At 30.8% G+C, this 19539-nt stretch overlaps 1 protein-coding gene across 2 annotated transcripts; it reads right to left on the bottom strand.

Annotated features, from left to right (window-relative positions):
• Nucleotides 1-48: 48 nt before the first annotated feature.
• Nucleotides 49-5237, bottom strand: LOC107848100 (auxin response factor 18). 2 transcript variants are annotated; one of them, XM_016692776.2, is made up of 5 exons: nt 4771-5237; nt 2389-3537; nt 745-1604; nt 600-662; nt 49-423 (listed from the first exon to the last, which is right to left on the bottom strand). In XM_016692776.2, the coding sequence occupies exons 2-5, from the start codon at nt 3448-3450 to the stop codon at nt 342-344; spliced, it is 2067 nt and encodes a 688-aa protein (XP_016548262.1). In that variant the 5' UTR covers nt 3451-3537; nt 4771-5237; the 3' UTR covers nt 49-341. The 2 variants fall into 2 exon arrangements, with proteins under 2 accessions (XP_016548262.1, XP_016548263.1); XM_016692777.2 differs by having other exon boundaries at nt 195-423; nt 779-1604; nt 4771-5166.
• Between the last annotated feature and the right edge of the window lie 14302 nt (nt 5238-19539).

Here is a 19539-nt window from a genome sequence, read left to right as displayed (position 1 = left end):
TAGATGAGATGATCATGCAATTCAACATATAACACAGAACACAACACAAAGACAAAACATATCCATGTCCATAACATACATACACCAGCTCACATATTCATGTCTTTCAGACTAATAACACCAACAAATACGACAGCGGGCACAGCTAGAAAGATGTGGCCGCTGTCGCGGTACGTGCTGTTACAGAAAGCACATCGAAAGCAAACCAAAATATCCATACAGAAAAAACAAACACAATGTTTCACTGATAGTGTCCTTAACACTACAGTGAATGAGTGCTGCGAGAAAACAAACGAGAAGGTACTTTATACACACACATATGCTATCAAATAGCGATTACTCTATGCAAAGATGCTAAGAGGTCCTGCCTGGTTTGACGAATCTAGACCACGTTCAGCAGTTGCGAGACCAGTGATCCATTTCCTGAAATACAATATCGCAAGTAATCACCAAGTGGCAAATGTACATAAAGTTCCTAGTGAAAACCTGAACGATAGGAACACGTCCGAGAAAATTCACTTACAAAATTATCATAGTATCATACTTTGCCGGTTTAAGGATATAGCGACGAAAAGAAGAGTATGATTATTAACGAATACCTTTTGATACTGCTGCTTGAGTTCATCAGAACTGTCAATCTTTTTGCGCTCTTAACAAAGTCACTGCAAGAGAAAGGTTTGTTAGAGTTCAAATAAACAATGTGTGCTCTCGCACATATACACGACCATGGAAAAAATAAGACACCTGAACGGTTCATCTCCAGTGTGTTTAACAGCACCTGTTGCATCGTGATAGAGCACACGGGTTAACATATCTAATCTTTCTAGTCCGAACATGTATGCAAGTCTTCTGTACAGTTCTTCATATGATCCAAGAACTGACAGATCAAGAGTATGGCCAACATCCTCTGACTCGAGGAAAACTTTGCAGTGACCAGTATTGACACCAAGTTCCGCAGCATGATAACCTCGATTCCAGAAAAATGCCGCACTTGATATCTGCTCAGGAGGAAATCTTTCGCTCTTCAGTTGTATCCTGCCTAAGTCCTTTCTTGATTGGACTTCTGGAGCATTGACAGAACAGCGACTGGATATTTGCTGCTCAGTCAGAATTGGCTGACCAAAAAGTAAGAATCGAGGTGTAATCACACTATCCTTTTTCTCCGATATCTTACTTGAAGTACCGATAGTGAGCAAGCAAGAGATGTTATCATTTCTGTCGTTTTGGTACTTATTGATGACATTAGAACGTTGTGAGTCAGCTACAACTCGTTGGAAACTTGGTGCTAACTGTCCTGATTGTACTTTGTTGCTAAGGTGAAGATCCAATAAAGGTACTCCAAATTGAGCATGCCTGGCTCCCTGTATGCCTGCAGTGATGTTGTCAGATGGACAACAGAAAGGACTGCTGGACCTAAGGGGGTTGCCCGAAAAAGATGGTAACGTAAACTGGTTGTCAAGCGAGAAATCTGGTGGTAGACGCAACTTTTTTCTTGGCGGTGAGAAGGGCGAGAGGTGAATGACCGGCATATTTGAGACCAATTCGACAAGCCATGGGCTGACATGTTTTACGTTTTGCAATAAATCAGGTTCATCCCATGACACCTGCAGTACAACATTGAGAAAAGTTTAGCACAATAAACTTAGACAAAACTGTGACCAAATCCACAACATATTGTATTTTGACATCTTGAGGACATCAAAGTAGTTGTATGGCACGTGCATAGCATTTCTCCTACAATAGAATCACTTAAGAAAGTCCAAATTCGAAAAAGTTTTATCACCGAGAAATCCCATGTGAATCAGCCAAAACCCCAATGGTGCTCATCAATTCGAAACCCGGGGAATATAGATCATTTCCTCATTATATACCGAACTATAGTTAGTGGCAGATTTGCACGCGTGACTCTGTCCAACCCACAATCTATCCCTTTATCCTTGCCACTGAACCAAAGGCCTGGGGCATATTCAAATTCAATTATTACAATTCTAAAACTAAGAGATGGAACAACGTAGCAACTATTTACCCATGTCATAGTATTCCAATGAAATATCCAAGTCATTTTTTCTTAAGTTCCCAACATATGACACGAGATGACGAGATCTCTTGGACAGATCCCAAAAAATTATAACCCTTATGCCCAAGAAAGCCGAACAGAGCCACCGCAGTTCAGCAACACAATAATGGCATCTCACAACACCTTACTCCTTAGAAGTATGGAAAGTAGGCTGAAATAATATTGGAGGACTACTAACTCGCTGTATGATATTCACCTATCAGCTAAAGAGCCCGATGCCCAAGAATATCAGAACAAAAGCCAGACGATAGAGATATCAATAAACAACACAAACTTTTCCCCAAATATAAAACTGAAAATAGCTGCATTACCTGAAGAAGCCTCCACGGGGAATTGGGCCAGCGGATGGGATCAGCAACCTGAATGGACGATATAGTTCCCATGAACCAACTGATTCGAGAAGAGTCCTCGGTTTCAAAAGCCATTTTGAACCTCATTCCTGAGCACCATTGAATCCTCATCGCAGCATTCACTGAAGACGCCTTAACACAAAATTCTGGAGTGTTTGCACGGGGATAATAAACAACTTCGAAAGGCTGCCCGCTAGCAGCAAGATATGCAGCTTCGACAACTGATTCAGGCCTCACCCTTCCCTTTCCCCTGAAGCTCCCCGCACTCAGATTTCCATTCTTGTTCATGTCTTCCCTCAAAAAGGCAGAAAATCCACCATAGTTGCCGGAGGCAGAGTTCCATCCAGATGGGGTTTCAGGCCCACCACTACCGCCCCGTTTTGCCCTGCGAATTCCCAGACAAAGTTCACCATTTTCTGCCCTCAAAAACACAATGGAATCTCCAGCAACAAGCTTCTTCTGATTCACAAAAGTACTCCAACCAGTCGTTAACAAATGCCTCCTAGGAGTCCCCCTATAAATATGCCTAAACTTCCAAGTTTCACCATGAACATCTTTGGCTATCACAGTCTGCACAGGCGGGTCAGCCGTGTAATCCAACCTAGGAAATATTGTCTCAGCACAGTACCTCGGCACAGAGAATCCACCCCCATTATTCGCATCTGATTGAGTCAACGTCTTAGCAAATGAATTAGGTTTCTCAGCTGTTCCCGACTCATTACTACCCAAAATGTCATCATCATCGTCATAGTCGTTCCCCTTATTCCCAACCGGAACAGCCCTAATCCTAGCATAAACCTCATCCGTTTCAGGATCCGCCAAGAACCTCACAGCAGCAACCCTACATAGAATCAATGCAGGACTTCTCGGTATACCCGAGAAATCCACATTCGTAAGGGCATGCTCAGCATGACCTTGTGGAAAATAGTAGACTTTGGAGTTGACCGCAGGGACTTGCACCATCCCTCCGGCACACGCGTGCCATAACTGCGAATCCACACACTTCTCCAGAACCTCCTTCATTTCACTTATCCAACAATTACTTTCCCCTTTCTCCTTAGTTGAAGTGTATTACAGAAACAGCAATTTGGGAAAAATCTTAAATGCACTCTGTATACCACAAATAAAACAAATTTCAGTAATAAATTCAAGTAAAAGGGTACAAAAATGAGATAATTTGTACACAAAGCAATAAATTTGGACAACATATTAAGTAAAAGGTACAAAAAAAATTAAAAAATTAACTACAAAAATCAGTAAAATTCAACAACAAAAGGTACAAAATGAGAAAATTTGTACACAAAGCAATAAATTTCAACAATATATTCAAGTAAAAGGTACAGAAAAAAAAAATTACAGAAACCAGTAAATTTCAACAATAATTTCATATTAAAGGTCCAAAATGAGGAAAAAAGCAGAGAAATCAGTAAATTTCAACAAAGAAAATTCTAGTAAAAGGTCCAAAAAAAGAGAAAAACTTGAACAATAAATACAGAAAAATGGATCTTATGAAATTGTTACCGATTTACAATCGAAAATGGAAATGAAATTTTCGACAATGGAAACTGAAATATAAGTCTCAAAAAAAGGTAAAAATTTATGAAGCTGTAGATTCATCAATGCTAAAAACTTCGGTTAACAAGCTTTTCAGCTTCAAAAAACTCACATACTTACACCTCAACTGTGTGTTACTGCGATAAATGCTTAGCAGAATCGGTAAAAAACGAAAAAAAAAAATGAAAATAAACTTCAGATTACAGGCTTTTCAGCTTCAAAAAAAAAAAAAATCTCACACATTTACACCTTCACTGTGTGTGTTATTTGCGTGTCTGTAAGTACAATCTACAGCAAAAAATTGGGAAAAAAATCACACATTTACACCTCCACTGTGAGTTATTGCAAACAAATTCTTTGTAGAATCAGTTAAAAAAGAGAAAAAAAATTTTAAAAGAACTTCAGATTACAGGCTTTTCAGCTTCAAAACAAAAAACTCACATATTTACACCTTCGCTGTGTGTGTTATTTCGAATAAATGCTTCAAAAAAGAAAAAAAAAATGAAATTCTTTGTTCCAAATTACAGGTTTTTTAGCTTCAAACAAAACAAAACCTCACACATTTACACCTTCACTGTGTGTGTTATTTCGAATAAATGCTTCAAAAACAAAAAAAAAAGTGAATTTTTTGTTCCAAATTACAGACTTTTTAAGCTTCAAACAAACAAAACAAAACAAAAACAAAAAAATCTCACACATTTACACCTTCACTGTGTGTTTGTATATCTACTACCGCATATATAAATGCATTAATTAATAAGTAAATATCAATCAATACAATGTCCGTACAGTTTCTACTCTCCGATCGAAGCTGAAAAACGAACTGATTCACCAACAGTTGTATGGTAGAAACTTAGTCGATCACCGGCCGGCGCCGTTAAAGTTGACGGAGAAAAACTAGTTAAAGTTTATATTTATATCGTCGCCGTTACTGTTACCGTTGCCGTCGCCGTTTTCGTGTAGAAGGAAAGAAGGAAAATGTGAATTTTGAGTAACAGTAGTGGAGAGTAGTAGTAGTAATATAATTTGCTAAGTATAGCAAAGTTAAATTTTGATAAAAGAGCAACAAATCCGGCTGTTTCACTCTTAATTAGAAATTGAAGATTTAATTTTGGACATAAAAAGAAAATATAGCGCTATCCTTGAATGGATTTTACTTGGTGCGAATCTAAATTAATCGAATTCTACGAATTCCAATGCAGGTAGCAATATCAAATGGAAACAAAAAAAAAAAAAATTGGTCAGAGACAAGTAGTAATAGAAACGACATGTTTTTCGGTATAACCAATTTTTTATGCTAAACTGAAATTTAATTTTTGATTGGAAATAACCTCTTTATCTTATTTTAGTTAATAATAATATAAATTGAGTATATTTTATATACTGAATATATTATTATTGTTCTACTATTTTATTTTATTATTTTTTAAAAATTATTTTATCTTGAGTCAGGGTCAATCAAAAATAATCTCTTTATCTAATTTTTGAGATAGTGATATGAACTGCGTACGCTTATCCTCTTCAGATTGAGGGACGGACCTATAATCGAATTTTTAATGCTCCGACATTCATTAAATTCAATGTAGATTAGGTATAATTATATAAACAAATGTATAAAATCTGATATGTGATTTAGAAAAACATCCAATAAGCTAGGAAGAGAGTTAAGCGTTTTAGTTTTTGGGTGAAACCTTAAAACTTTGAATGTCAGTATGTATATTCAAACTTTTCGTCCATCCACGATTTCTAAATTCTGAATCCGTTACTGTCCAAATCCCAGAATAGATTGGATATGTTATTATTGTTGTTGTCCTACTATTTGAATTTTAATTGTCCGTGCTCGGGATCTATCGAAAATGATGTTTTTTTATTTTATTTGGGATAGTGATATAAATTGCTTACATTTTATCCTTTTAAGATTCTACTCTATAAAAGTACCCTCGATATATTATTGTTGTTGTCTTGTTGATCTTGTTCTATTATTTGCATTTTAACTGTCATGAGTCAGGGTGTTATCAGAAACAATCACTCTTCTTTATTTGAGATAGTGGTATGAACTGCATACATTTTACCCTCCACAAATTCTACTTTATGAAAATAAACTGAGTATATTGTTATTCTACATATAATCTAATACATTATGAAACAATATATTCAATAAAAAAGTTCCTACGAGTTTGGCCATAAAATTTCAGAATAAAAAGCATCGCTATTTTTTCACTCCAAATCACTCATAAAAATTTTAAAAAGAATTCTCATTTATTTTGTATTCAAATACAATTTCAATTTCTAAATATCATTTTAACTTTGAAAAAACAAAACTACTACTTCTTCAATTTTCACATTAAAATATGGCTAAACCCCACCTAATTAATTCCATAAAACAATTTTGTACTATAATAGTTGGATTTGTTATTTCATACTACTAACTAATTTTATGGAATAATCTTGTCTGTCATATTTTGGTAACTAAACGGCACCTTAATTTTTTTGTTGTTATGTTTTTTGTTCTATTTGCCTAGATCTCAATAAATAAAGAAATCGTTTGAAACGTAGATTAAATTATTCAAGATTAAAATTTTATAATTATAATTTCTGAACTAATTTATATAATACGAGAGAGGGTCTACAGTAATCACATATTGAATGGGATATTTTAAAATTAAGCTTATTATTAGATTTATATCACGACGATATAAATTAGTTTGACGATAAAGTTATATAATTTAGTATCAAACTTAATCATCAAATATCCCACTTTATATCCGAGCCAACCGATCCCTTAAGGGTCGTTTGATTGGAAAAGAATTATTCGGGAATACTTAATTTCAGGATTAGCTATTTCGAAATTAGTTATCTCAACAAGTATATGAAATAATTTATCTGATCACTATGACATTAATGGTGGAATAAATAATTTCGAAGCTAATCATATCTCTAATCAAACGTGGAATAAATAATTTTATATTTTATTTCGAGATTAGTTATCTCAACAAGTATATGAAATAATTTATCTGATCACTAGGACATAAATGGTAGAATAATTAATTTCGACGCTAACCAATCTGATCAAACGTGGAATAAATAATTTTATATTTTATTTCGAAATTAGTTATCTCAACAAGTATATGAAGTAATTTATCTGATCACTATGAGATAAATAATAAATAATTTCGAAGCTAACTATATCTCTAATAAAACGTGAAATTAATAATTTTATATTTTATTTTGAAATGATTATACTTTATACTTCTCACCAAACGACCCTTGAGGCTAAGAACAGACAAAGAGGTTAAATGTTTGTGATTAAATTAAATTAAATTAAATATTAGTAGTACTAACTGATAATTATGTGGTTGATAAAATATCGTATCGCGAGATAAGAGATGTCAAAAGAACGCGAGAAATAAGGAGCACAGTCTTTTTACTGTTAGTGTACTTGTCAGCGGAACAGTTATTGACTATTGACAAAATTAACCCTGGTAAAAAAAAAAAGACACAAGTACAGTAAAAAGTAAATGACATAAATTTACTTAACAGTTTTCACTTTGTCAGTACTTACACAGAACAAAATGGTAGACAAAAGGGAGGTAAGTGTAACATATATCTTACCGTTAAGATTGTGTGTTCGAGTCATAAAAAAAAAGTAAAAAATAAACGTTTTTAGATACGAATAACAAAAAAGTATAATTGGTGCTTTCGTGTCATCAAAAAGGTAAAAAATAAATATTTCTAGATACGAGTAACAAAAACGTAAAATTGTGTGTTCGAATCATCAAAAAATTAAAAAACAAATATTTCTAGGTACGAGTAAAAAAAAATAATTAAGTTGTGGTAAAAGTGATTGTTTAGAATCTAATTAGAGGTTTTGAGTTTGAATTTCTATGCATGAAAAATATTATGTCGAAAGTGTTGTTCTTAGGAATCAATCGCGCTCGTAGAAGATGTTTTTTATGTGAACAATCACAAAAACATATCTCAATTATCAGTTTTTTTTTCCTATTTGAAATATTGATGTGTCGTGAATTTATGACATTTTCGACGCTTAAAATCATGAATATTTACAAGTACGAAGGTATTTTTATGTGGATTTGATGTGTTTCTGGATATTTATAGGTCAAAATCATTCGAAAAAGTGAAGTGTTGAATTTTGGGTAAAAAATACATCGGACGAATCAATTCTACGACTGTAATCACAATTATTCAGATAGGAAAAAGAAACAATTAATAGTTAATTTGTGTGTCGACAAACATTAGGTAATATCTCACGTAGAAAACTCGTGTAGTGTATTTTTCGATAAACATTTGATGACTGTACACATAGAAAACTCAGGAAATATGTCTTTTGATAAATATTTTGTGATAGTTGAGATATAAAAATTAAAAAAATGTGATATTTTAAATATACTTTTAACCTTTCACCAATAAAAGTTATATGAAAACGATAAATATTCACGCAACTTTAAATAAAGATCTCGAGTTTGAATCGTGAATGTATATTCATTGCCTCGGGATTGCTGCCAAGTAGTTCTATTTGTCATGTTCTGACCGGCAAAGACGTAAGAGTGACATAAAAGTTTTTGCCTTTTGTAGGATCTGTCTTTTCAAATCCAAGCACTTCTATTTTTTTTTTTACTCCGTCTCGATATTCGTATTAAAATTCGATTAGATATAAATTCAAATATTGTATAGCTCATTTTTGAAGGCGACGTTCTTAACAAAAAGTTTACACTCATGAAATCGAACTAGAGAAATTTGATCAAAGGTGAAGAAATCTTAGTAGCCGTTTGGCCATGAAAACTAAAATTTTATGGAGTTGGAGTTGAAATTGAAATTCGAGTTGGAAAATTGTGAAAACAACAAAAACTTATTTTCCATTTTCAGAAAAAAAAAATTGGAATTATTTTCCGAATTTTCAGGGCCAAACACCACAATTTCCAACTCTTAAAAAATTTTTCGAAGAAAAAAAAAAAAAATCTCCATGGCCAAACGGATCCTTAATCATTTCATCAAACTTCTGACTAAATTTAAATTCAGACATTGCGGAACATATTTTTATGGACAACACTCTCAATATGTCTTTTTCATCCTTATGAATTCGAACTTTAAATATTTAATTAAAGATAAACACAATTCATGTATACAAATTTACTCTCTCCGTTTCAATTTATACGTCGATTTTTGAATTTTGAGTTTGAAATAAATTTATCTTTGATCGTATTTTTTTTGTATATCTTTTAAATATATTTTGAAATAATCAATAATCGTGACTTTTAATACCTTTTATGTAGTTTCTAATACATAACTTTTTGTTTCAAAAATTTGAAGATTTCGTCTAAATTTATGATTAAACTTAAATTATTTGACTTTTAAAAATAAAAAGTGACACATAAATTGAGACATACGAGAATTATTTTAATTTGCTTTTTCTCTTTTCCTATTTGTCTCGGATTTTGCCGAAGCAGTGAAATACTATTTTCATTTTGTGCTAATTTACTTCCCTATAAAGGGCTAATTTAATTAATTTTTAAATTAATTACTGAAGAAATTTATATTGGTACATGGACAACTGTATGAACCAATAGACTTATCAAACTTAATTGTTATAAAAGCCGATAATAATTCAATATTTTGATAACATTAAAAAAAAAACACTTCGTTAAACAGGGATAAAAAAAAAATTAAAATGATAATTAAACTTTTTTATATTCAAAATTTAAAATCGAGATGTCCACTATATTTTATACATGTTACTCTGCTTGATAAATCAGCTGACATAAAAAATTGATAAAGAAAAAAAAGCAAGAACAAAGTACAATTATGATTTTGTAAAGTACAAAACTATAATCTAAATATAATGAACTATTTTCTCTATTATTTTATTTTTTATTTTTGCCATGAGGGGTAAATGTTTGTGCCAATAACAAATTATGAAATGTTAAAAGGTATACAAAATTAACACATTCCTAAGAAAGGTGTATAGTTTATTCATAATAAATAAAACAAACCCATGCAAATTATTTATTTGAAAAAGAAAATGACTTTTTTTTGAACATATAGTATTTGAAATTTATTGTATTGACTAATTCGAATTTGTGTAGCATAGATTAGTTTATTTGAGGAAAAACGCTCTCTACTAAAAGAAATTACATTTTTGAGCTGGAAACAGACACTTAATTAACGATGAAAAGATTTTATCCATCCCTTAATGATAAGAAATGACTTCTCAAATATATATATATATATATATATTGTATTTAGTGTTTGATATTTGTAAGGTGATTTCAACGAATTTGAATTAGCGCCACGTAAAATTCATTAAAAGAAAAATGCTCTTGAATAACCGGACACGTTAGGATTGTGTTTAACAAAGATAATATACACTTTCTATTTCTTCCTCAGATAAAAATGTCTTTGTTGCAACTCTCTCGATAAGAATAACTTTATATAATGCAATTTCAAAAAAGGCATGAATGTACCCCTAAACTTTGATAAATAGTACAGATATATCCGTCGACATACTTGAGGTACAAAATTTAGGGATATATATGTACTTTTTCATTAACGACAAGGGTATATTTATACCTAAAGTATGACAGAGGGTATATCTATACCATTTATTAAAGTTTAGGAGTATATATGTACCTTCTTATTAACGGTAAGAGTATATTTATACCTAAAGTATGACGACGGATATATCTGTATCATTTATTAAAGTTCTGGAGTATATTCGTAACTCTTCCCTTGTGATTTTCTTGACAAGTTTGTTTAAAACTTAAACTCGATATCTTTAATTAAAAATGTATGATTTTATATCCATCTTTCCATAATAATTGATGATGACTTTTCCAAATATATACAAAATTACAACAAGTATAGGAATGAAAAAAGTGGTTGATATTGGAAAGAAAACAACATTATAACAAACATACTACATCAAGCCAACAGCAAAATGAACTTTAAGAAGCATTAAATGTGACCTTACTCTTTCTATATTTCCCTTTTGACAATTTATCTACTATTCTACTTCTCCCTTTGTTCTTATTACTTCCTTAGTTTCAATCTGTTTGATATATTTTAACTTGATAGAGAGTTTAATAAAGTTAAAAATAAATAAATAAATAAATATTATGATCTGCAATTAAAGATATATATCAAATATATCAACGTGTCTGTCATTTAAAAAGTTTGAAATTAAAGAATTGCGAAAAATAAAAAGTCAAAAGGGTCTTTCTTTTCTTAAATGGAGAAAATACTCTATTACCATCTTGAACTATACGCGAAAAGGATGAGACACACCCGAATTTTAGGAGGGTCCTATTATCCCTGGACTAATTAAAATCGTATTTTTTGACAACCTTAGTGCCTACGTGGCACATACGTGGCACAACACACTGAAGAGTCCACGTAAACACACGTGTGTGTCACGTATGTGCCACGTCGGCACTAAGGTTGTCAAAAAATACGATTTTAATTAGTCTAGAGGTAATAGGACCCTCATAAAGTTCGGGTGTATCTCAGCTTTTTCGCGTATAGTTCAAGGTGGTAATTAAACATTTTCCCTTCTTAAATGGATTAAAAAGCAAAGTAAGTCAAACAAATTGAAACAAAGAGTGTATATATATGTGTATATATATATATACACACACACTTCCTAGTAGTAAGGGTTCAACCTTGAAAACAACCTATAACAGAAATGTAAGGTAAGATTACGTACAATACACCCTTATGGTGGGGTCCATTCCCGGACCTGCACATAGCAAGAGTTTTACTGGATCGAGCTGCACTTTTTTGTATATATATGTATCTTGTCACAAACAAAACCATGTCAATTATTAGATAGGGCTAAGCAATTGTTCCATCCATTTATTTTCTAAGTGGTCCTCTTCCATTAATGAACTTTTTAATGGTGGAACATATATGTACTATACAGTATTATGACATAACACCAACCATATGTCAATTATTAGAGACACATTCAAAAGTTTATATTAAAGATACTAGCAAGTTTCTTATCTTTTTCCTTTTTTTGGTACAATGGAATAAGAAAACTAAATAAAAGACTAATTAATTTTTTCATAAGCTATACTACCTAGATTTTCTAGGAGAAGAAACTTTATATCCTTAAGGGCTCGTTTGGTAGAGTGCATTAGAAAGTTAACGCATGCATTAGTTTAATGTTTATTAATAGTACCTTGTTTGATATATCTTTTTACCCTATGTATAACTAATGCACTGTGTATTGAGTTGTGTATTACTAATACCTCAAAATCCATGGTATTAGCAATACAATAGATTCAATGCATGCATTAACATAATTAAAGATACCATTATCCTCAAAAAAAATTCTGCATCCTTTCCAACATATATACGGAAGATATTTTTGTAAAAAAAAAATAAAAAATTTAGAAATTATTAAATTTATGTTATTTTTAATACATCAAACCAAACACTGCATAAGAAAAATACAAGCATAGCTAATGCAAGCATAACTAATACAGACATTACTAACACGTCATATTTTGTATTATTCTTATACAGTCTACCAAACAACTCCTTATTATAGCCTCTTTATGATTGTGTCTTCATTTGCTAGAAATCGGCATATACTAATTTAATAGTAAAATTTATCATTTCAACTTCACTTGAAATTACAATAAGGATTGTGAAACATATCTAAAAAAATTATCTAAAAAAATAAAGAAACATAAAGTTTATTTAATTTTTATTAGAAATATTTTAGAATATTAAATTAAATAACTTAAACTTCATATTAATAAATAAAATCTCAACAATAACATCTAAATTAATGTGTTACAAATAAATATCTAACATCTTATTCACTAGAATCAATCTTAACTTTTATTAATAATTATATTAAAATGTGAAGTTAAAAGTTATGTATCTTTAAAAAATACTACACCAAAAATAATTAATATGCGAAAGAACAAAAAACCAACAACTTTAAATTGTTACAATATATATATATATATAGATAGATAGAGAGAGATTTAAGATACTTTATTAAAATTTAATTTTAGACAATTAATTTTATCGAGATAATCCTATCGATCAAACTATTTCTTTACAAATTCAGTTATTCTTTGTAGAAGATATAGCCATTTTTGCTTGAACTTCGTCAACGTGCTTTAAAAGTTTTGTATATATAAAGATGCTGCAACTTAGAAAGTGGATAGACATAAAAAAAATTATAAATTTAATTTACAAGTTAAATAACAGTATCTAAATAAAATATTCCAAAATTTTCCATTTGTGATGTGGGCTAAGTAGCTTTATGTTTTGCAATGATTCAATTAATTAATTAAGTCTTAGTATATTTTACTTTGAGATATTTTTGTTTAATCTATGTATCTCATTACAGCTCATGTTTGTGCTTGAAGTATTTCCAATTTGATGCTGGCCATATCGAAGGAGTTATTTAGATTTATACCATACAATCGATAACTTCAATCATTTGTTTGTTTTCTCTCCAATTAATCAATTGATATGTACTTTTAATTCTGTCATAAAATAATATTTGAAATTGGCCAAGAAAATAAATTATTTTTATTATGAAGGAATCAACTAACGAGAACTTCAGTATTTAAAGTAGAAAATTTAGGGTCAGAAAATTCATAATTGTTATTCTTTGAGCGTAGTAAGTAAATTCACTCATATACAATAAAGTTTGACTATGTACGAGATGTAAACTGCACCAGACAAGCACGGTAAAGAGAGAAGTTCGATTGAAAAGATATACGATGACGATTAATCCTAATTTATCTTATAGCATACTATCAGCTGCCCTAACTCAATCATTCTCTTACGAGTGACACTCATCCTCTATTTTGTAACTAAATCAATTGTTGTTTCTATAATATAACATTATATTTGGGGGATAAATATAATGATTCAGAGCGATGATTGAATAAAATATTTTAAAGCATTCGCTTCTAAGTAAATTAGTATATTATAATTTTTTAAGGATGGTATGATATTTCTAGTTAAATAAGTTATTTTCATAATTTTCTTCAACCGATAAAAACTAAAAGTGCTCATTCTATTTTATAACTCAGAATAATAACAATAACATAACTAATATAATTCTACATGTAGAATCTGAGAATGATAGAATATGCCCACTCCAACTTAAACTTAGTAGTCGTTTGTCCATAATAATTATTTATATTTTTTCGAAAATTCTTTCACTTTAGTGGAAAAAATGAAAACAAGATATATTTGACTATGAAAATTTCAAATACGACTAGAGAATTGTATTTGTTTTCACCCTTTTTACTCACCTTTTTTACTCATACTTCTCACACAAAATTTCAAAAACAACTTTAATTTATATTCATGGTCAAACACAACTCTACCTCCAACTTCAATTTCAACTCCAACTCCAATTCAAAAAAATTATGATTTTCATGACCAAACGAAGCCTTAATCTACCGCCTTAGACCAACTCGGCTTCGAGCCCAACTACTATTTACGAGAGAAAATTGTTCAATATCATATAAAGACACCACTTATCTCATTCAGAACGAAGCTACATGTACTTGAGAGGAGTCAGTAAAGACTTTTTTACAATATATATATATGGATAAAAAATATATTTTTAATTTCTTATATTGACACTCGACTTCTAAATTTACTTTTTTTATATTTTGAAAATCTCATTCAATATCATATAAAGACGTCACTTATCTCATTCAGAACGAAGCTACATGCAATTGAGAGGAGTCAGTAAACACTTTTTTTAGAAATAAAATAAAATATATATATATATAATTGAATAAAAAAATATATTTTTAATTTCTTATATTGACACCCTTGACTTCTAAATTTACTTTTTTTATATTTTGAAAATCTCATTTTTCCATCTCTAGCTAATTTCATTACCAATTAATCTATGTGAGACTGTTGCGAGCGCTGTCATCTTAATGGGTCCTGTAATGCGTGATTTGAATTAGTCAGGATTTCAATGCGGACACCAAACATTAAAAAAAAAAACCTATGTGAGACTTTATTTTTTCACATTATGTGTGTCATGTTTTATGCTTTTTAACTTTAAACCATGCTGACTTATCCAATCTATGAAAAAAGGAAAAGCTTTTAGTTATCCAATTCAATAGAATACAAGACAAAAAAAATAAAAATAAATGGTGTTGTGGATAAAATTGTTCTTTCTTTAATCAAAGATTTTAAATTTAAATCTTGGATATGAAAATTTTTTTAATAGGAAGTGTTACTCCTAAATGGACCCTATCTAATGTAAATTTAAATTAATCAAATTTCAATATAAATATCGAATATCAGATAATTTTTATTTTTTTTTATTTTTTTAAAAGAAAAAGATAAAGGTAACTGGCAGTTTAGAGAGTAAGATAAAGTTCATCAACAACAGCAGCAATGTCATCTTCTGACATATTTCTTTTTTTGCTATTATCAGCTAAGTTCACTGTTTGGTCCACTTTATCTTAGCTGCCCCCTTACACAATAATAATAATAATAATAATAATAATAATAATAATATAGTGTAATCAATGACGAATTACGATTTGAAAATTGTGGGTGTTCGAAAAGTTCAAACACATATATTGATATTCAAAGTTTTAACTCTCGCCTGCAAACTAAAGCATCCATCTATCTTGTTGGTTCACTGAGTGCTTTTTTGAACCCCATATCAAGTTTTATATTCTTTTTACTATATGACTATATTTAACATGCGTTGAATTTAACGGGTATCGAAGCACCAAAAAATTGACTATAAGTCAGTTGCTGAGTGTAATTTCACAAGCAGGATTTGAAGAAGATGAAATATATGTAAACCTTACTCTGAATTTTTATAAGTCAAAGATCTTCTCAGTCGATGAAAAACGTGTGTTCGATCAACTCAACATCGAGGTATATTTTAGTAATACAAGTGGTTTAAGTAAGTAAATAAAATAATGAATAGTTGAAATATAAAACTCGTAAAAAGATGACAGTTTAAATATGTTTTTGATCGTTAACTTTTAGGAGTCGTTTGATAGAGTGTATATGAATAGTGTAAAATATTGTGTATTGCTAATACTTGCATTAGTGTATAGGAATAGAGCAAAATATAATGAAAATGATTTGAAAAAGATTTCGAGGGACAATTGTGACTTTAACCATACTAATACATACAGGGGCGGACCCATATTGTTCATACCGGGTGCTTGAATACTCATTGAACCCGGTAAATTTTTTATATATTTATATAGAAAATACAGTAAAATCAGTTATAATATATTGCTAAGCACCCATAGACAAAAGTGGCTGAAGGGTGCTTTGGCTTTGGTGTGGAACTTAAACACCTTGATGCCTATAGTGGTGCGAGTTTGATTCTTGATAGCAAACACACTTTTTTTTTTTCGTTAAAGAAAGTGAGCACCCACAACCTATAAATCCTGGATCCGCCCTTGAATACATAGATTAAAATCCATTACCTTACTAATACCGTTACAATATTATTTTATTTAATACACTCTACCAAAGAAAACAACCTCTGTCTCTGACAGAAATACAAAGTAAGACTGCGTACAATACACCTTTGTAATGACACTCTTTCCAAATCAAATGCATAATGAGAGCTTCAGTGCACCAAACCGAACTGCCTTTTTTACTCTACCAATTACCAAAGGAAAAGTTCAATGATCCAAAGTTCAAAGCTAGATGTTTAACTTTTTTGTTTTTGTATATATTTGCACACAGTAGTTATGACAATAAATTTGAAACAAAAAATCCCAGTTAGAGTATGGACCAGGTGAAGTATTGGACTAGGTCCAGTACACAGGACTCAAAATGGTGCCAAAAACTATGACACACAGTCACACACCAATAATTTTATAGGCTTTTCAGAAAAAAAAAAAAAAAAAAGAAGAGATGCACATATATTATTCACATGGCATTACAGATAGCAAATAGTAGTAATAAATAAAGGGGACCAAACACTATTTAATGAAATGCACCCCCAGCCAAAAGTTTTGCCAATTGCATTTGTTTTGTTATCTAAACGTGATGTTCGAGTCAGTTTTCATATATCTTAGGTACATAGCTAATTTTATCGAGTCAGTTTTTGTATATCTTATGTACATAGCTAATTTTATGTAGCACTTGTTATTCCTTTTTGAGATAAGCATTCAGTATCTTCTCGAACTATGGTTAAAGTTGCTACGACACGCTTCAACTTTATAAGGGTCCTATTTTACCTCTCTGAACTCAATTTTAGCGTATTTTTGTCACCCTCTTGTGCGACGCGACACCGTTATTACATAAAATGGGGTCCACATCAAAGGTGCCACCTCAGCTAAAAAGGTTGACAGAAGGTGTCACGTCAGCTAAAAAGAATGACAAAAATACGCTAAAATTTAGTTGAGGGGTTATAGGGCCCCCGTGAAGTTGGAGTGTGTCGTAGCAAATTTAATCATAGTTCAGGAAGTACGAGATGCTTTACTCTTTCTTTTTCACTGTCACAAATATCGAAATAACTTTGATTACAAAGAATCTGACAACTGATGAAATCGTATGATGTTTTTTCGCCTTTTTTTTAGAGTTAAACAATTTTTTTATGCTCGAGGTGCTTAATTGGCCATCAGATTTCTCATACTATAGTTGTTTTATACGAGCATAATTATCGTTATAGCGTTATAAGTAGAGTGATGTTTCAGTCAGCTTTTATATATTTAGCTACATAGCTAGTTTTAAGTAGCATTTGTTATTTCTTTTTCACCAATACAAATATCGAAATAACTTTGATTTCAAAGAAATTTCGACAACTGATGGAATCATGTGTTGTTTTCGCCTCTTTTGAGGGTTAAACAACTTCATTATGCTCGACCTACTTAATTGTCCATCAGATTTCTCATGCTATAGTTGTTTTATACGAGCATAATTATCGTTATAGCGTTATAGATAAAGATGATAAAAATACTTGCCGGATCCATTTAAGTTTTAACTGGTTATTGATTTGTCTATTTATCAGCTCAACATATTTAACCTAATCTAAGCTGATATGTTGTTCGAATTGATTTGAGAAATCTCGTCTATATATTTCCAATAAAGTTTGTTTTTATGTTTGATATGTTTTATATATATATAATATAATGGAGACACACCATGTGTCAATTATACTCAAATAATTTTTATCAATTATTTAGATTAACTACTTGTATAAAACAATTTATCAACTTTATTAATTATGGATCAATCAACATGTTGGAATGATGTTTCAAATCAACAAGTGCATGAGAGTCTTTATACATAAATTTTATTACTAAATTATTATTACATCAAATTATTACCTAACATAAATGAATTTAATTTTCTGGTCCAAATAATTACAAGAGTAAAAATTAATAATTAGTTATTTCATTTTAGTCCCTATTTCAGGCTGATCTTTAATTTATGCCCCTATAACAAACAACTCTTTCGCGAGATGTAAGTGTATATTTTCGTATAATAATATCTTATAAGTTATGTCTGGAGTTTATTTCTCACTAAGCGTAAAAAGACCAACTCATTTAAAGAGAAAAAGCCCATTCTGAACTAATGGGCCCCCAAGTGGAAAAGCCCAGTACAGGGGTGGGATCACTTCACTCTGATTGGTTTGTTATATTTTGTGGGCCTTCCTTTGGCCCACTAACATTTGGAGATGGGCCTGGAGGAGTGTTAAAGGTTTTTGTTTTTTATTTTTTTTAGGAACAAAGAACCCTCGAACTATGATAAATGATACGTATATATATTACGTTATATTTTGGGTACACATATGCCCTGACTATTAATGAAATGGTATGTATATGTCCATCACACTAACGGTAGGGGCATATGTGTACCCCAAAGTATGACGGAGGGTATATACGTACCATTTATCATAGTTTGGGGGTATATTTGTTCCTTTTTCGTTTTAAAAAAATAACATAAACATACACCTTAATATATTATATTTACACAAATTTTTACTCTTAAAAAGTAATTACAAAAATTTCAACTAATTATGTATCTTCGTTGGATGTATCGAGAGCTAATTATGTATCTCGACAGACAAAAAATCGAAAAAAATATATTCGGGAACTAAATATGTATATTCACAAAGGAAAAAATGTATCTTCGTTGGATGTATTTTGTATCTCAACAAACCCAAAATTGAAAAAGATGTATCAGGAGCTAATTATGTATCTTTACAAAGGAAAAAATGTATTTTCGTTGGATGTATCGGGAGCTAAATATGTATCTTGCCAGACCCAAAATTGAGATTTTCAGTAATTATGAAAAATATCGAAATTTTTTGTAATCAAGCTCCAAACTATCGAAATTTATGTTGTTTGCCTTTTTAATTTTCTTTTTGGGAAACTCGAAAACCCTAAAAAAAAAAATGACAACTCACCATTGTTGCAAAATGAGTTTGTTTGATTTGTTGTTTGGCAAATTGGTTATTGAAGTTTGCTTTTAATGATATTTTGAAGTATGTTTTCAAATTTGAGCTTATTTGAGTTAGGGTCTGGAGAGGATAGAGTGTACACAGACCGACCTTAA

This window comes from Capsicum annuum, chromosome 11 (assembly GCF_002878395.1).
Source record: "Capsicum annuum cultivar UCD-10X-F1 chromosome 11, UCD10Xv1.1, whole genome shotgun sequence".
NCBI classification, from domain to species: domain Eukaryota; kingdom Viridiplantae; phylum Streptophyta; class Magnoliopsida; order Solanales; family Solanaceae; genus Capsicum; species Capsicum annuum.
Note: the sequence above shows the minus strand (reverse complement) of the source record. Positions and strands in the feature narration are given on the sequence as shown.

Excerpts from the sequence above, each read along its gene's own strand:
- LOC107848100 (XM_016692776.2), bottom strand. The coding sequence starts at position 3,450 with ATGAAGGAGGTTCTGGAGAAGTGTGTGGATTCGCAGTTATGGCACGCG. Across the intron at positions 1,605-2,388 it reads CCCCGTGGAGGCTTCTTCAG|GTGTCATGGGATGAACCTGA; the intron begins GTAATGCAGCTA and ends GTTGTACTGCAG. Across the intron at positions 663-744 it reads ACTGGAGATGAACCGTTCAG|TGACTTTGTTAAGAGCGCAA; the intron begins GTGTCTTATTTT and ends TTTCTCTTGCAG.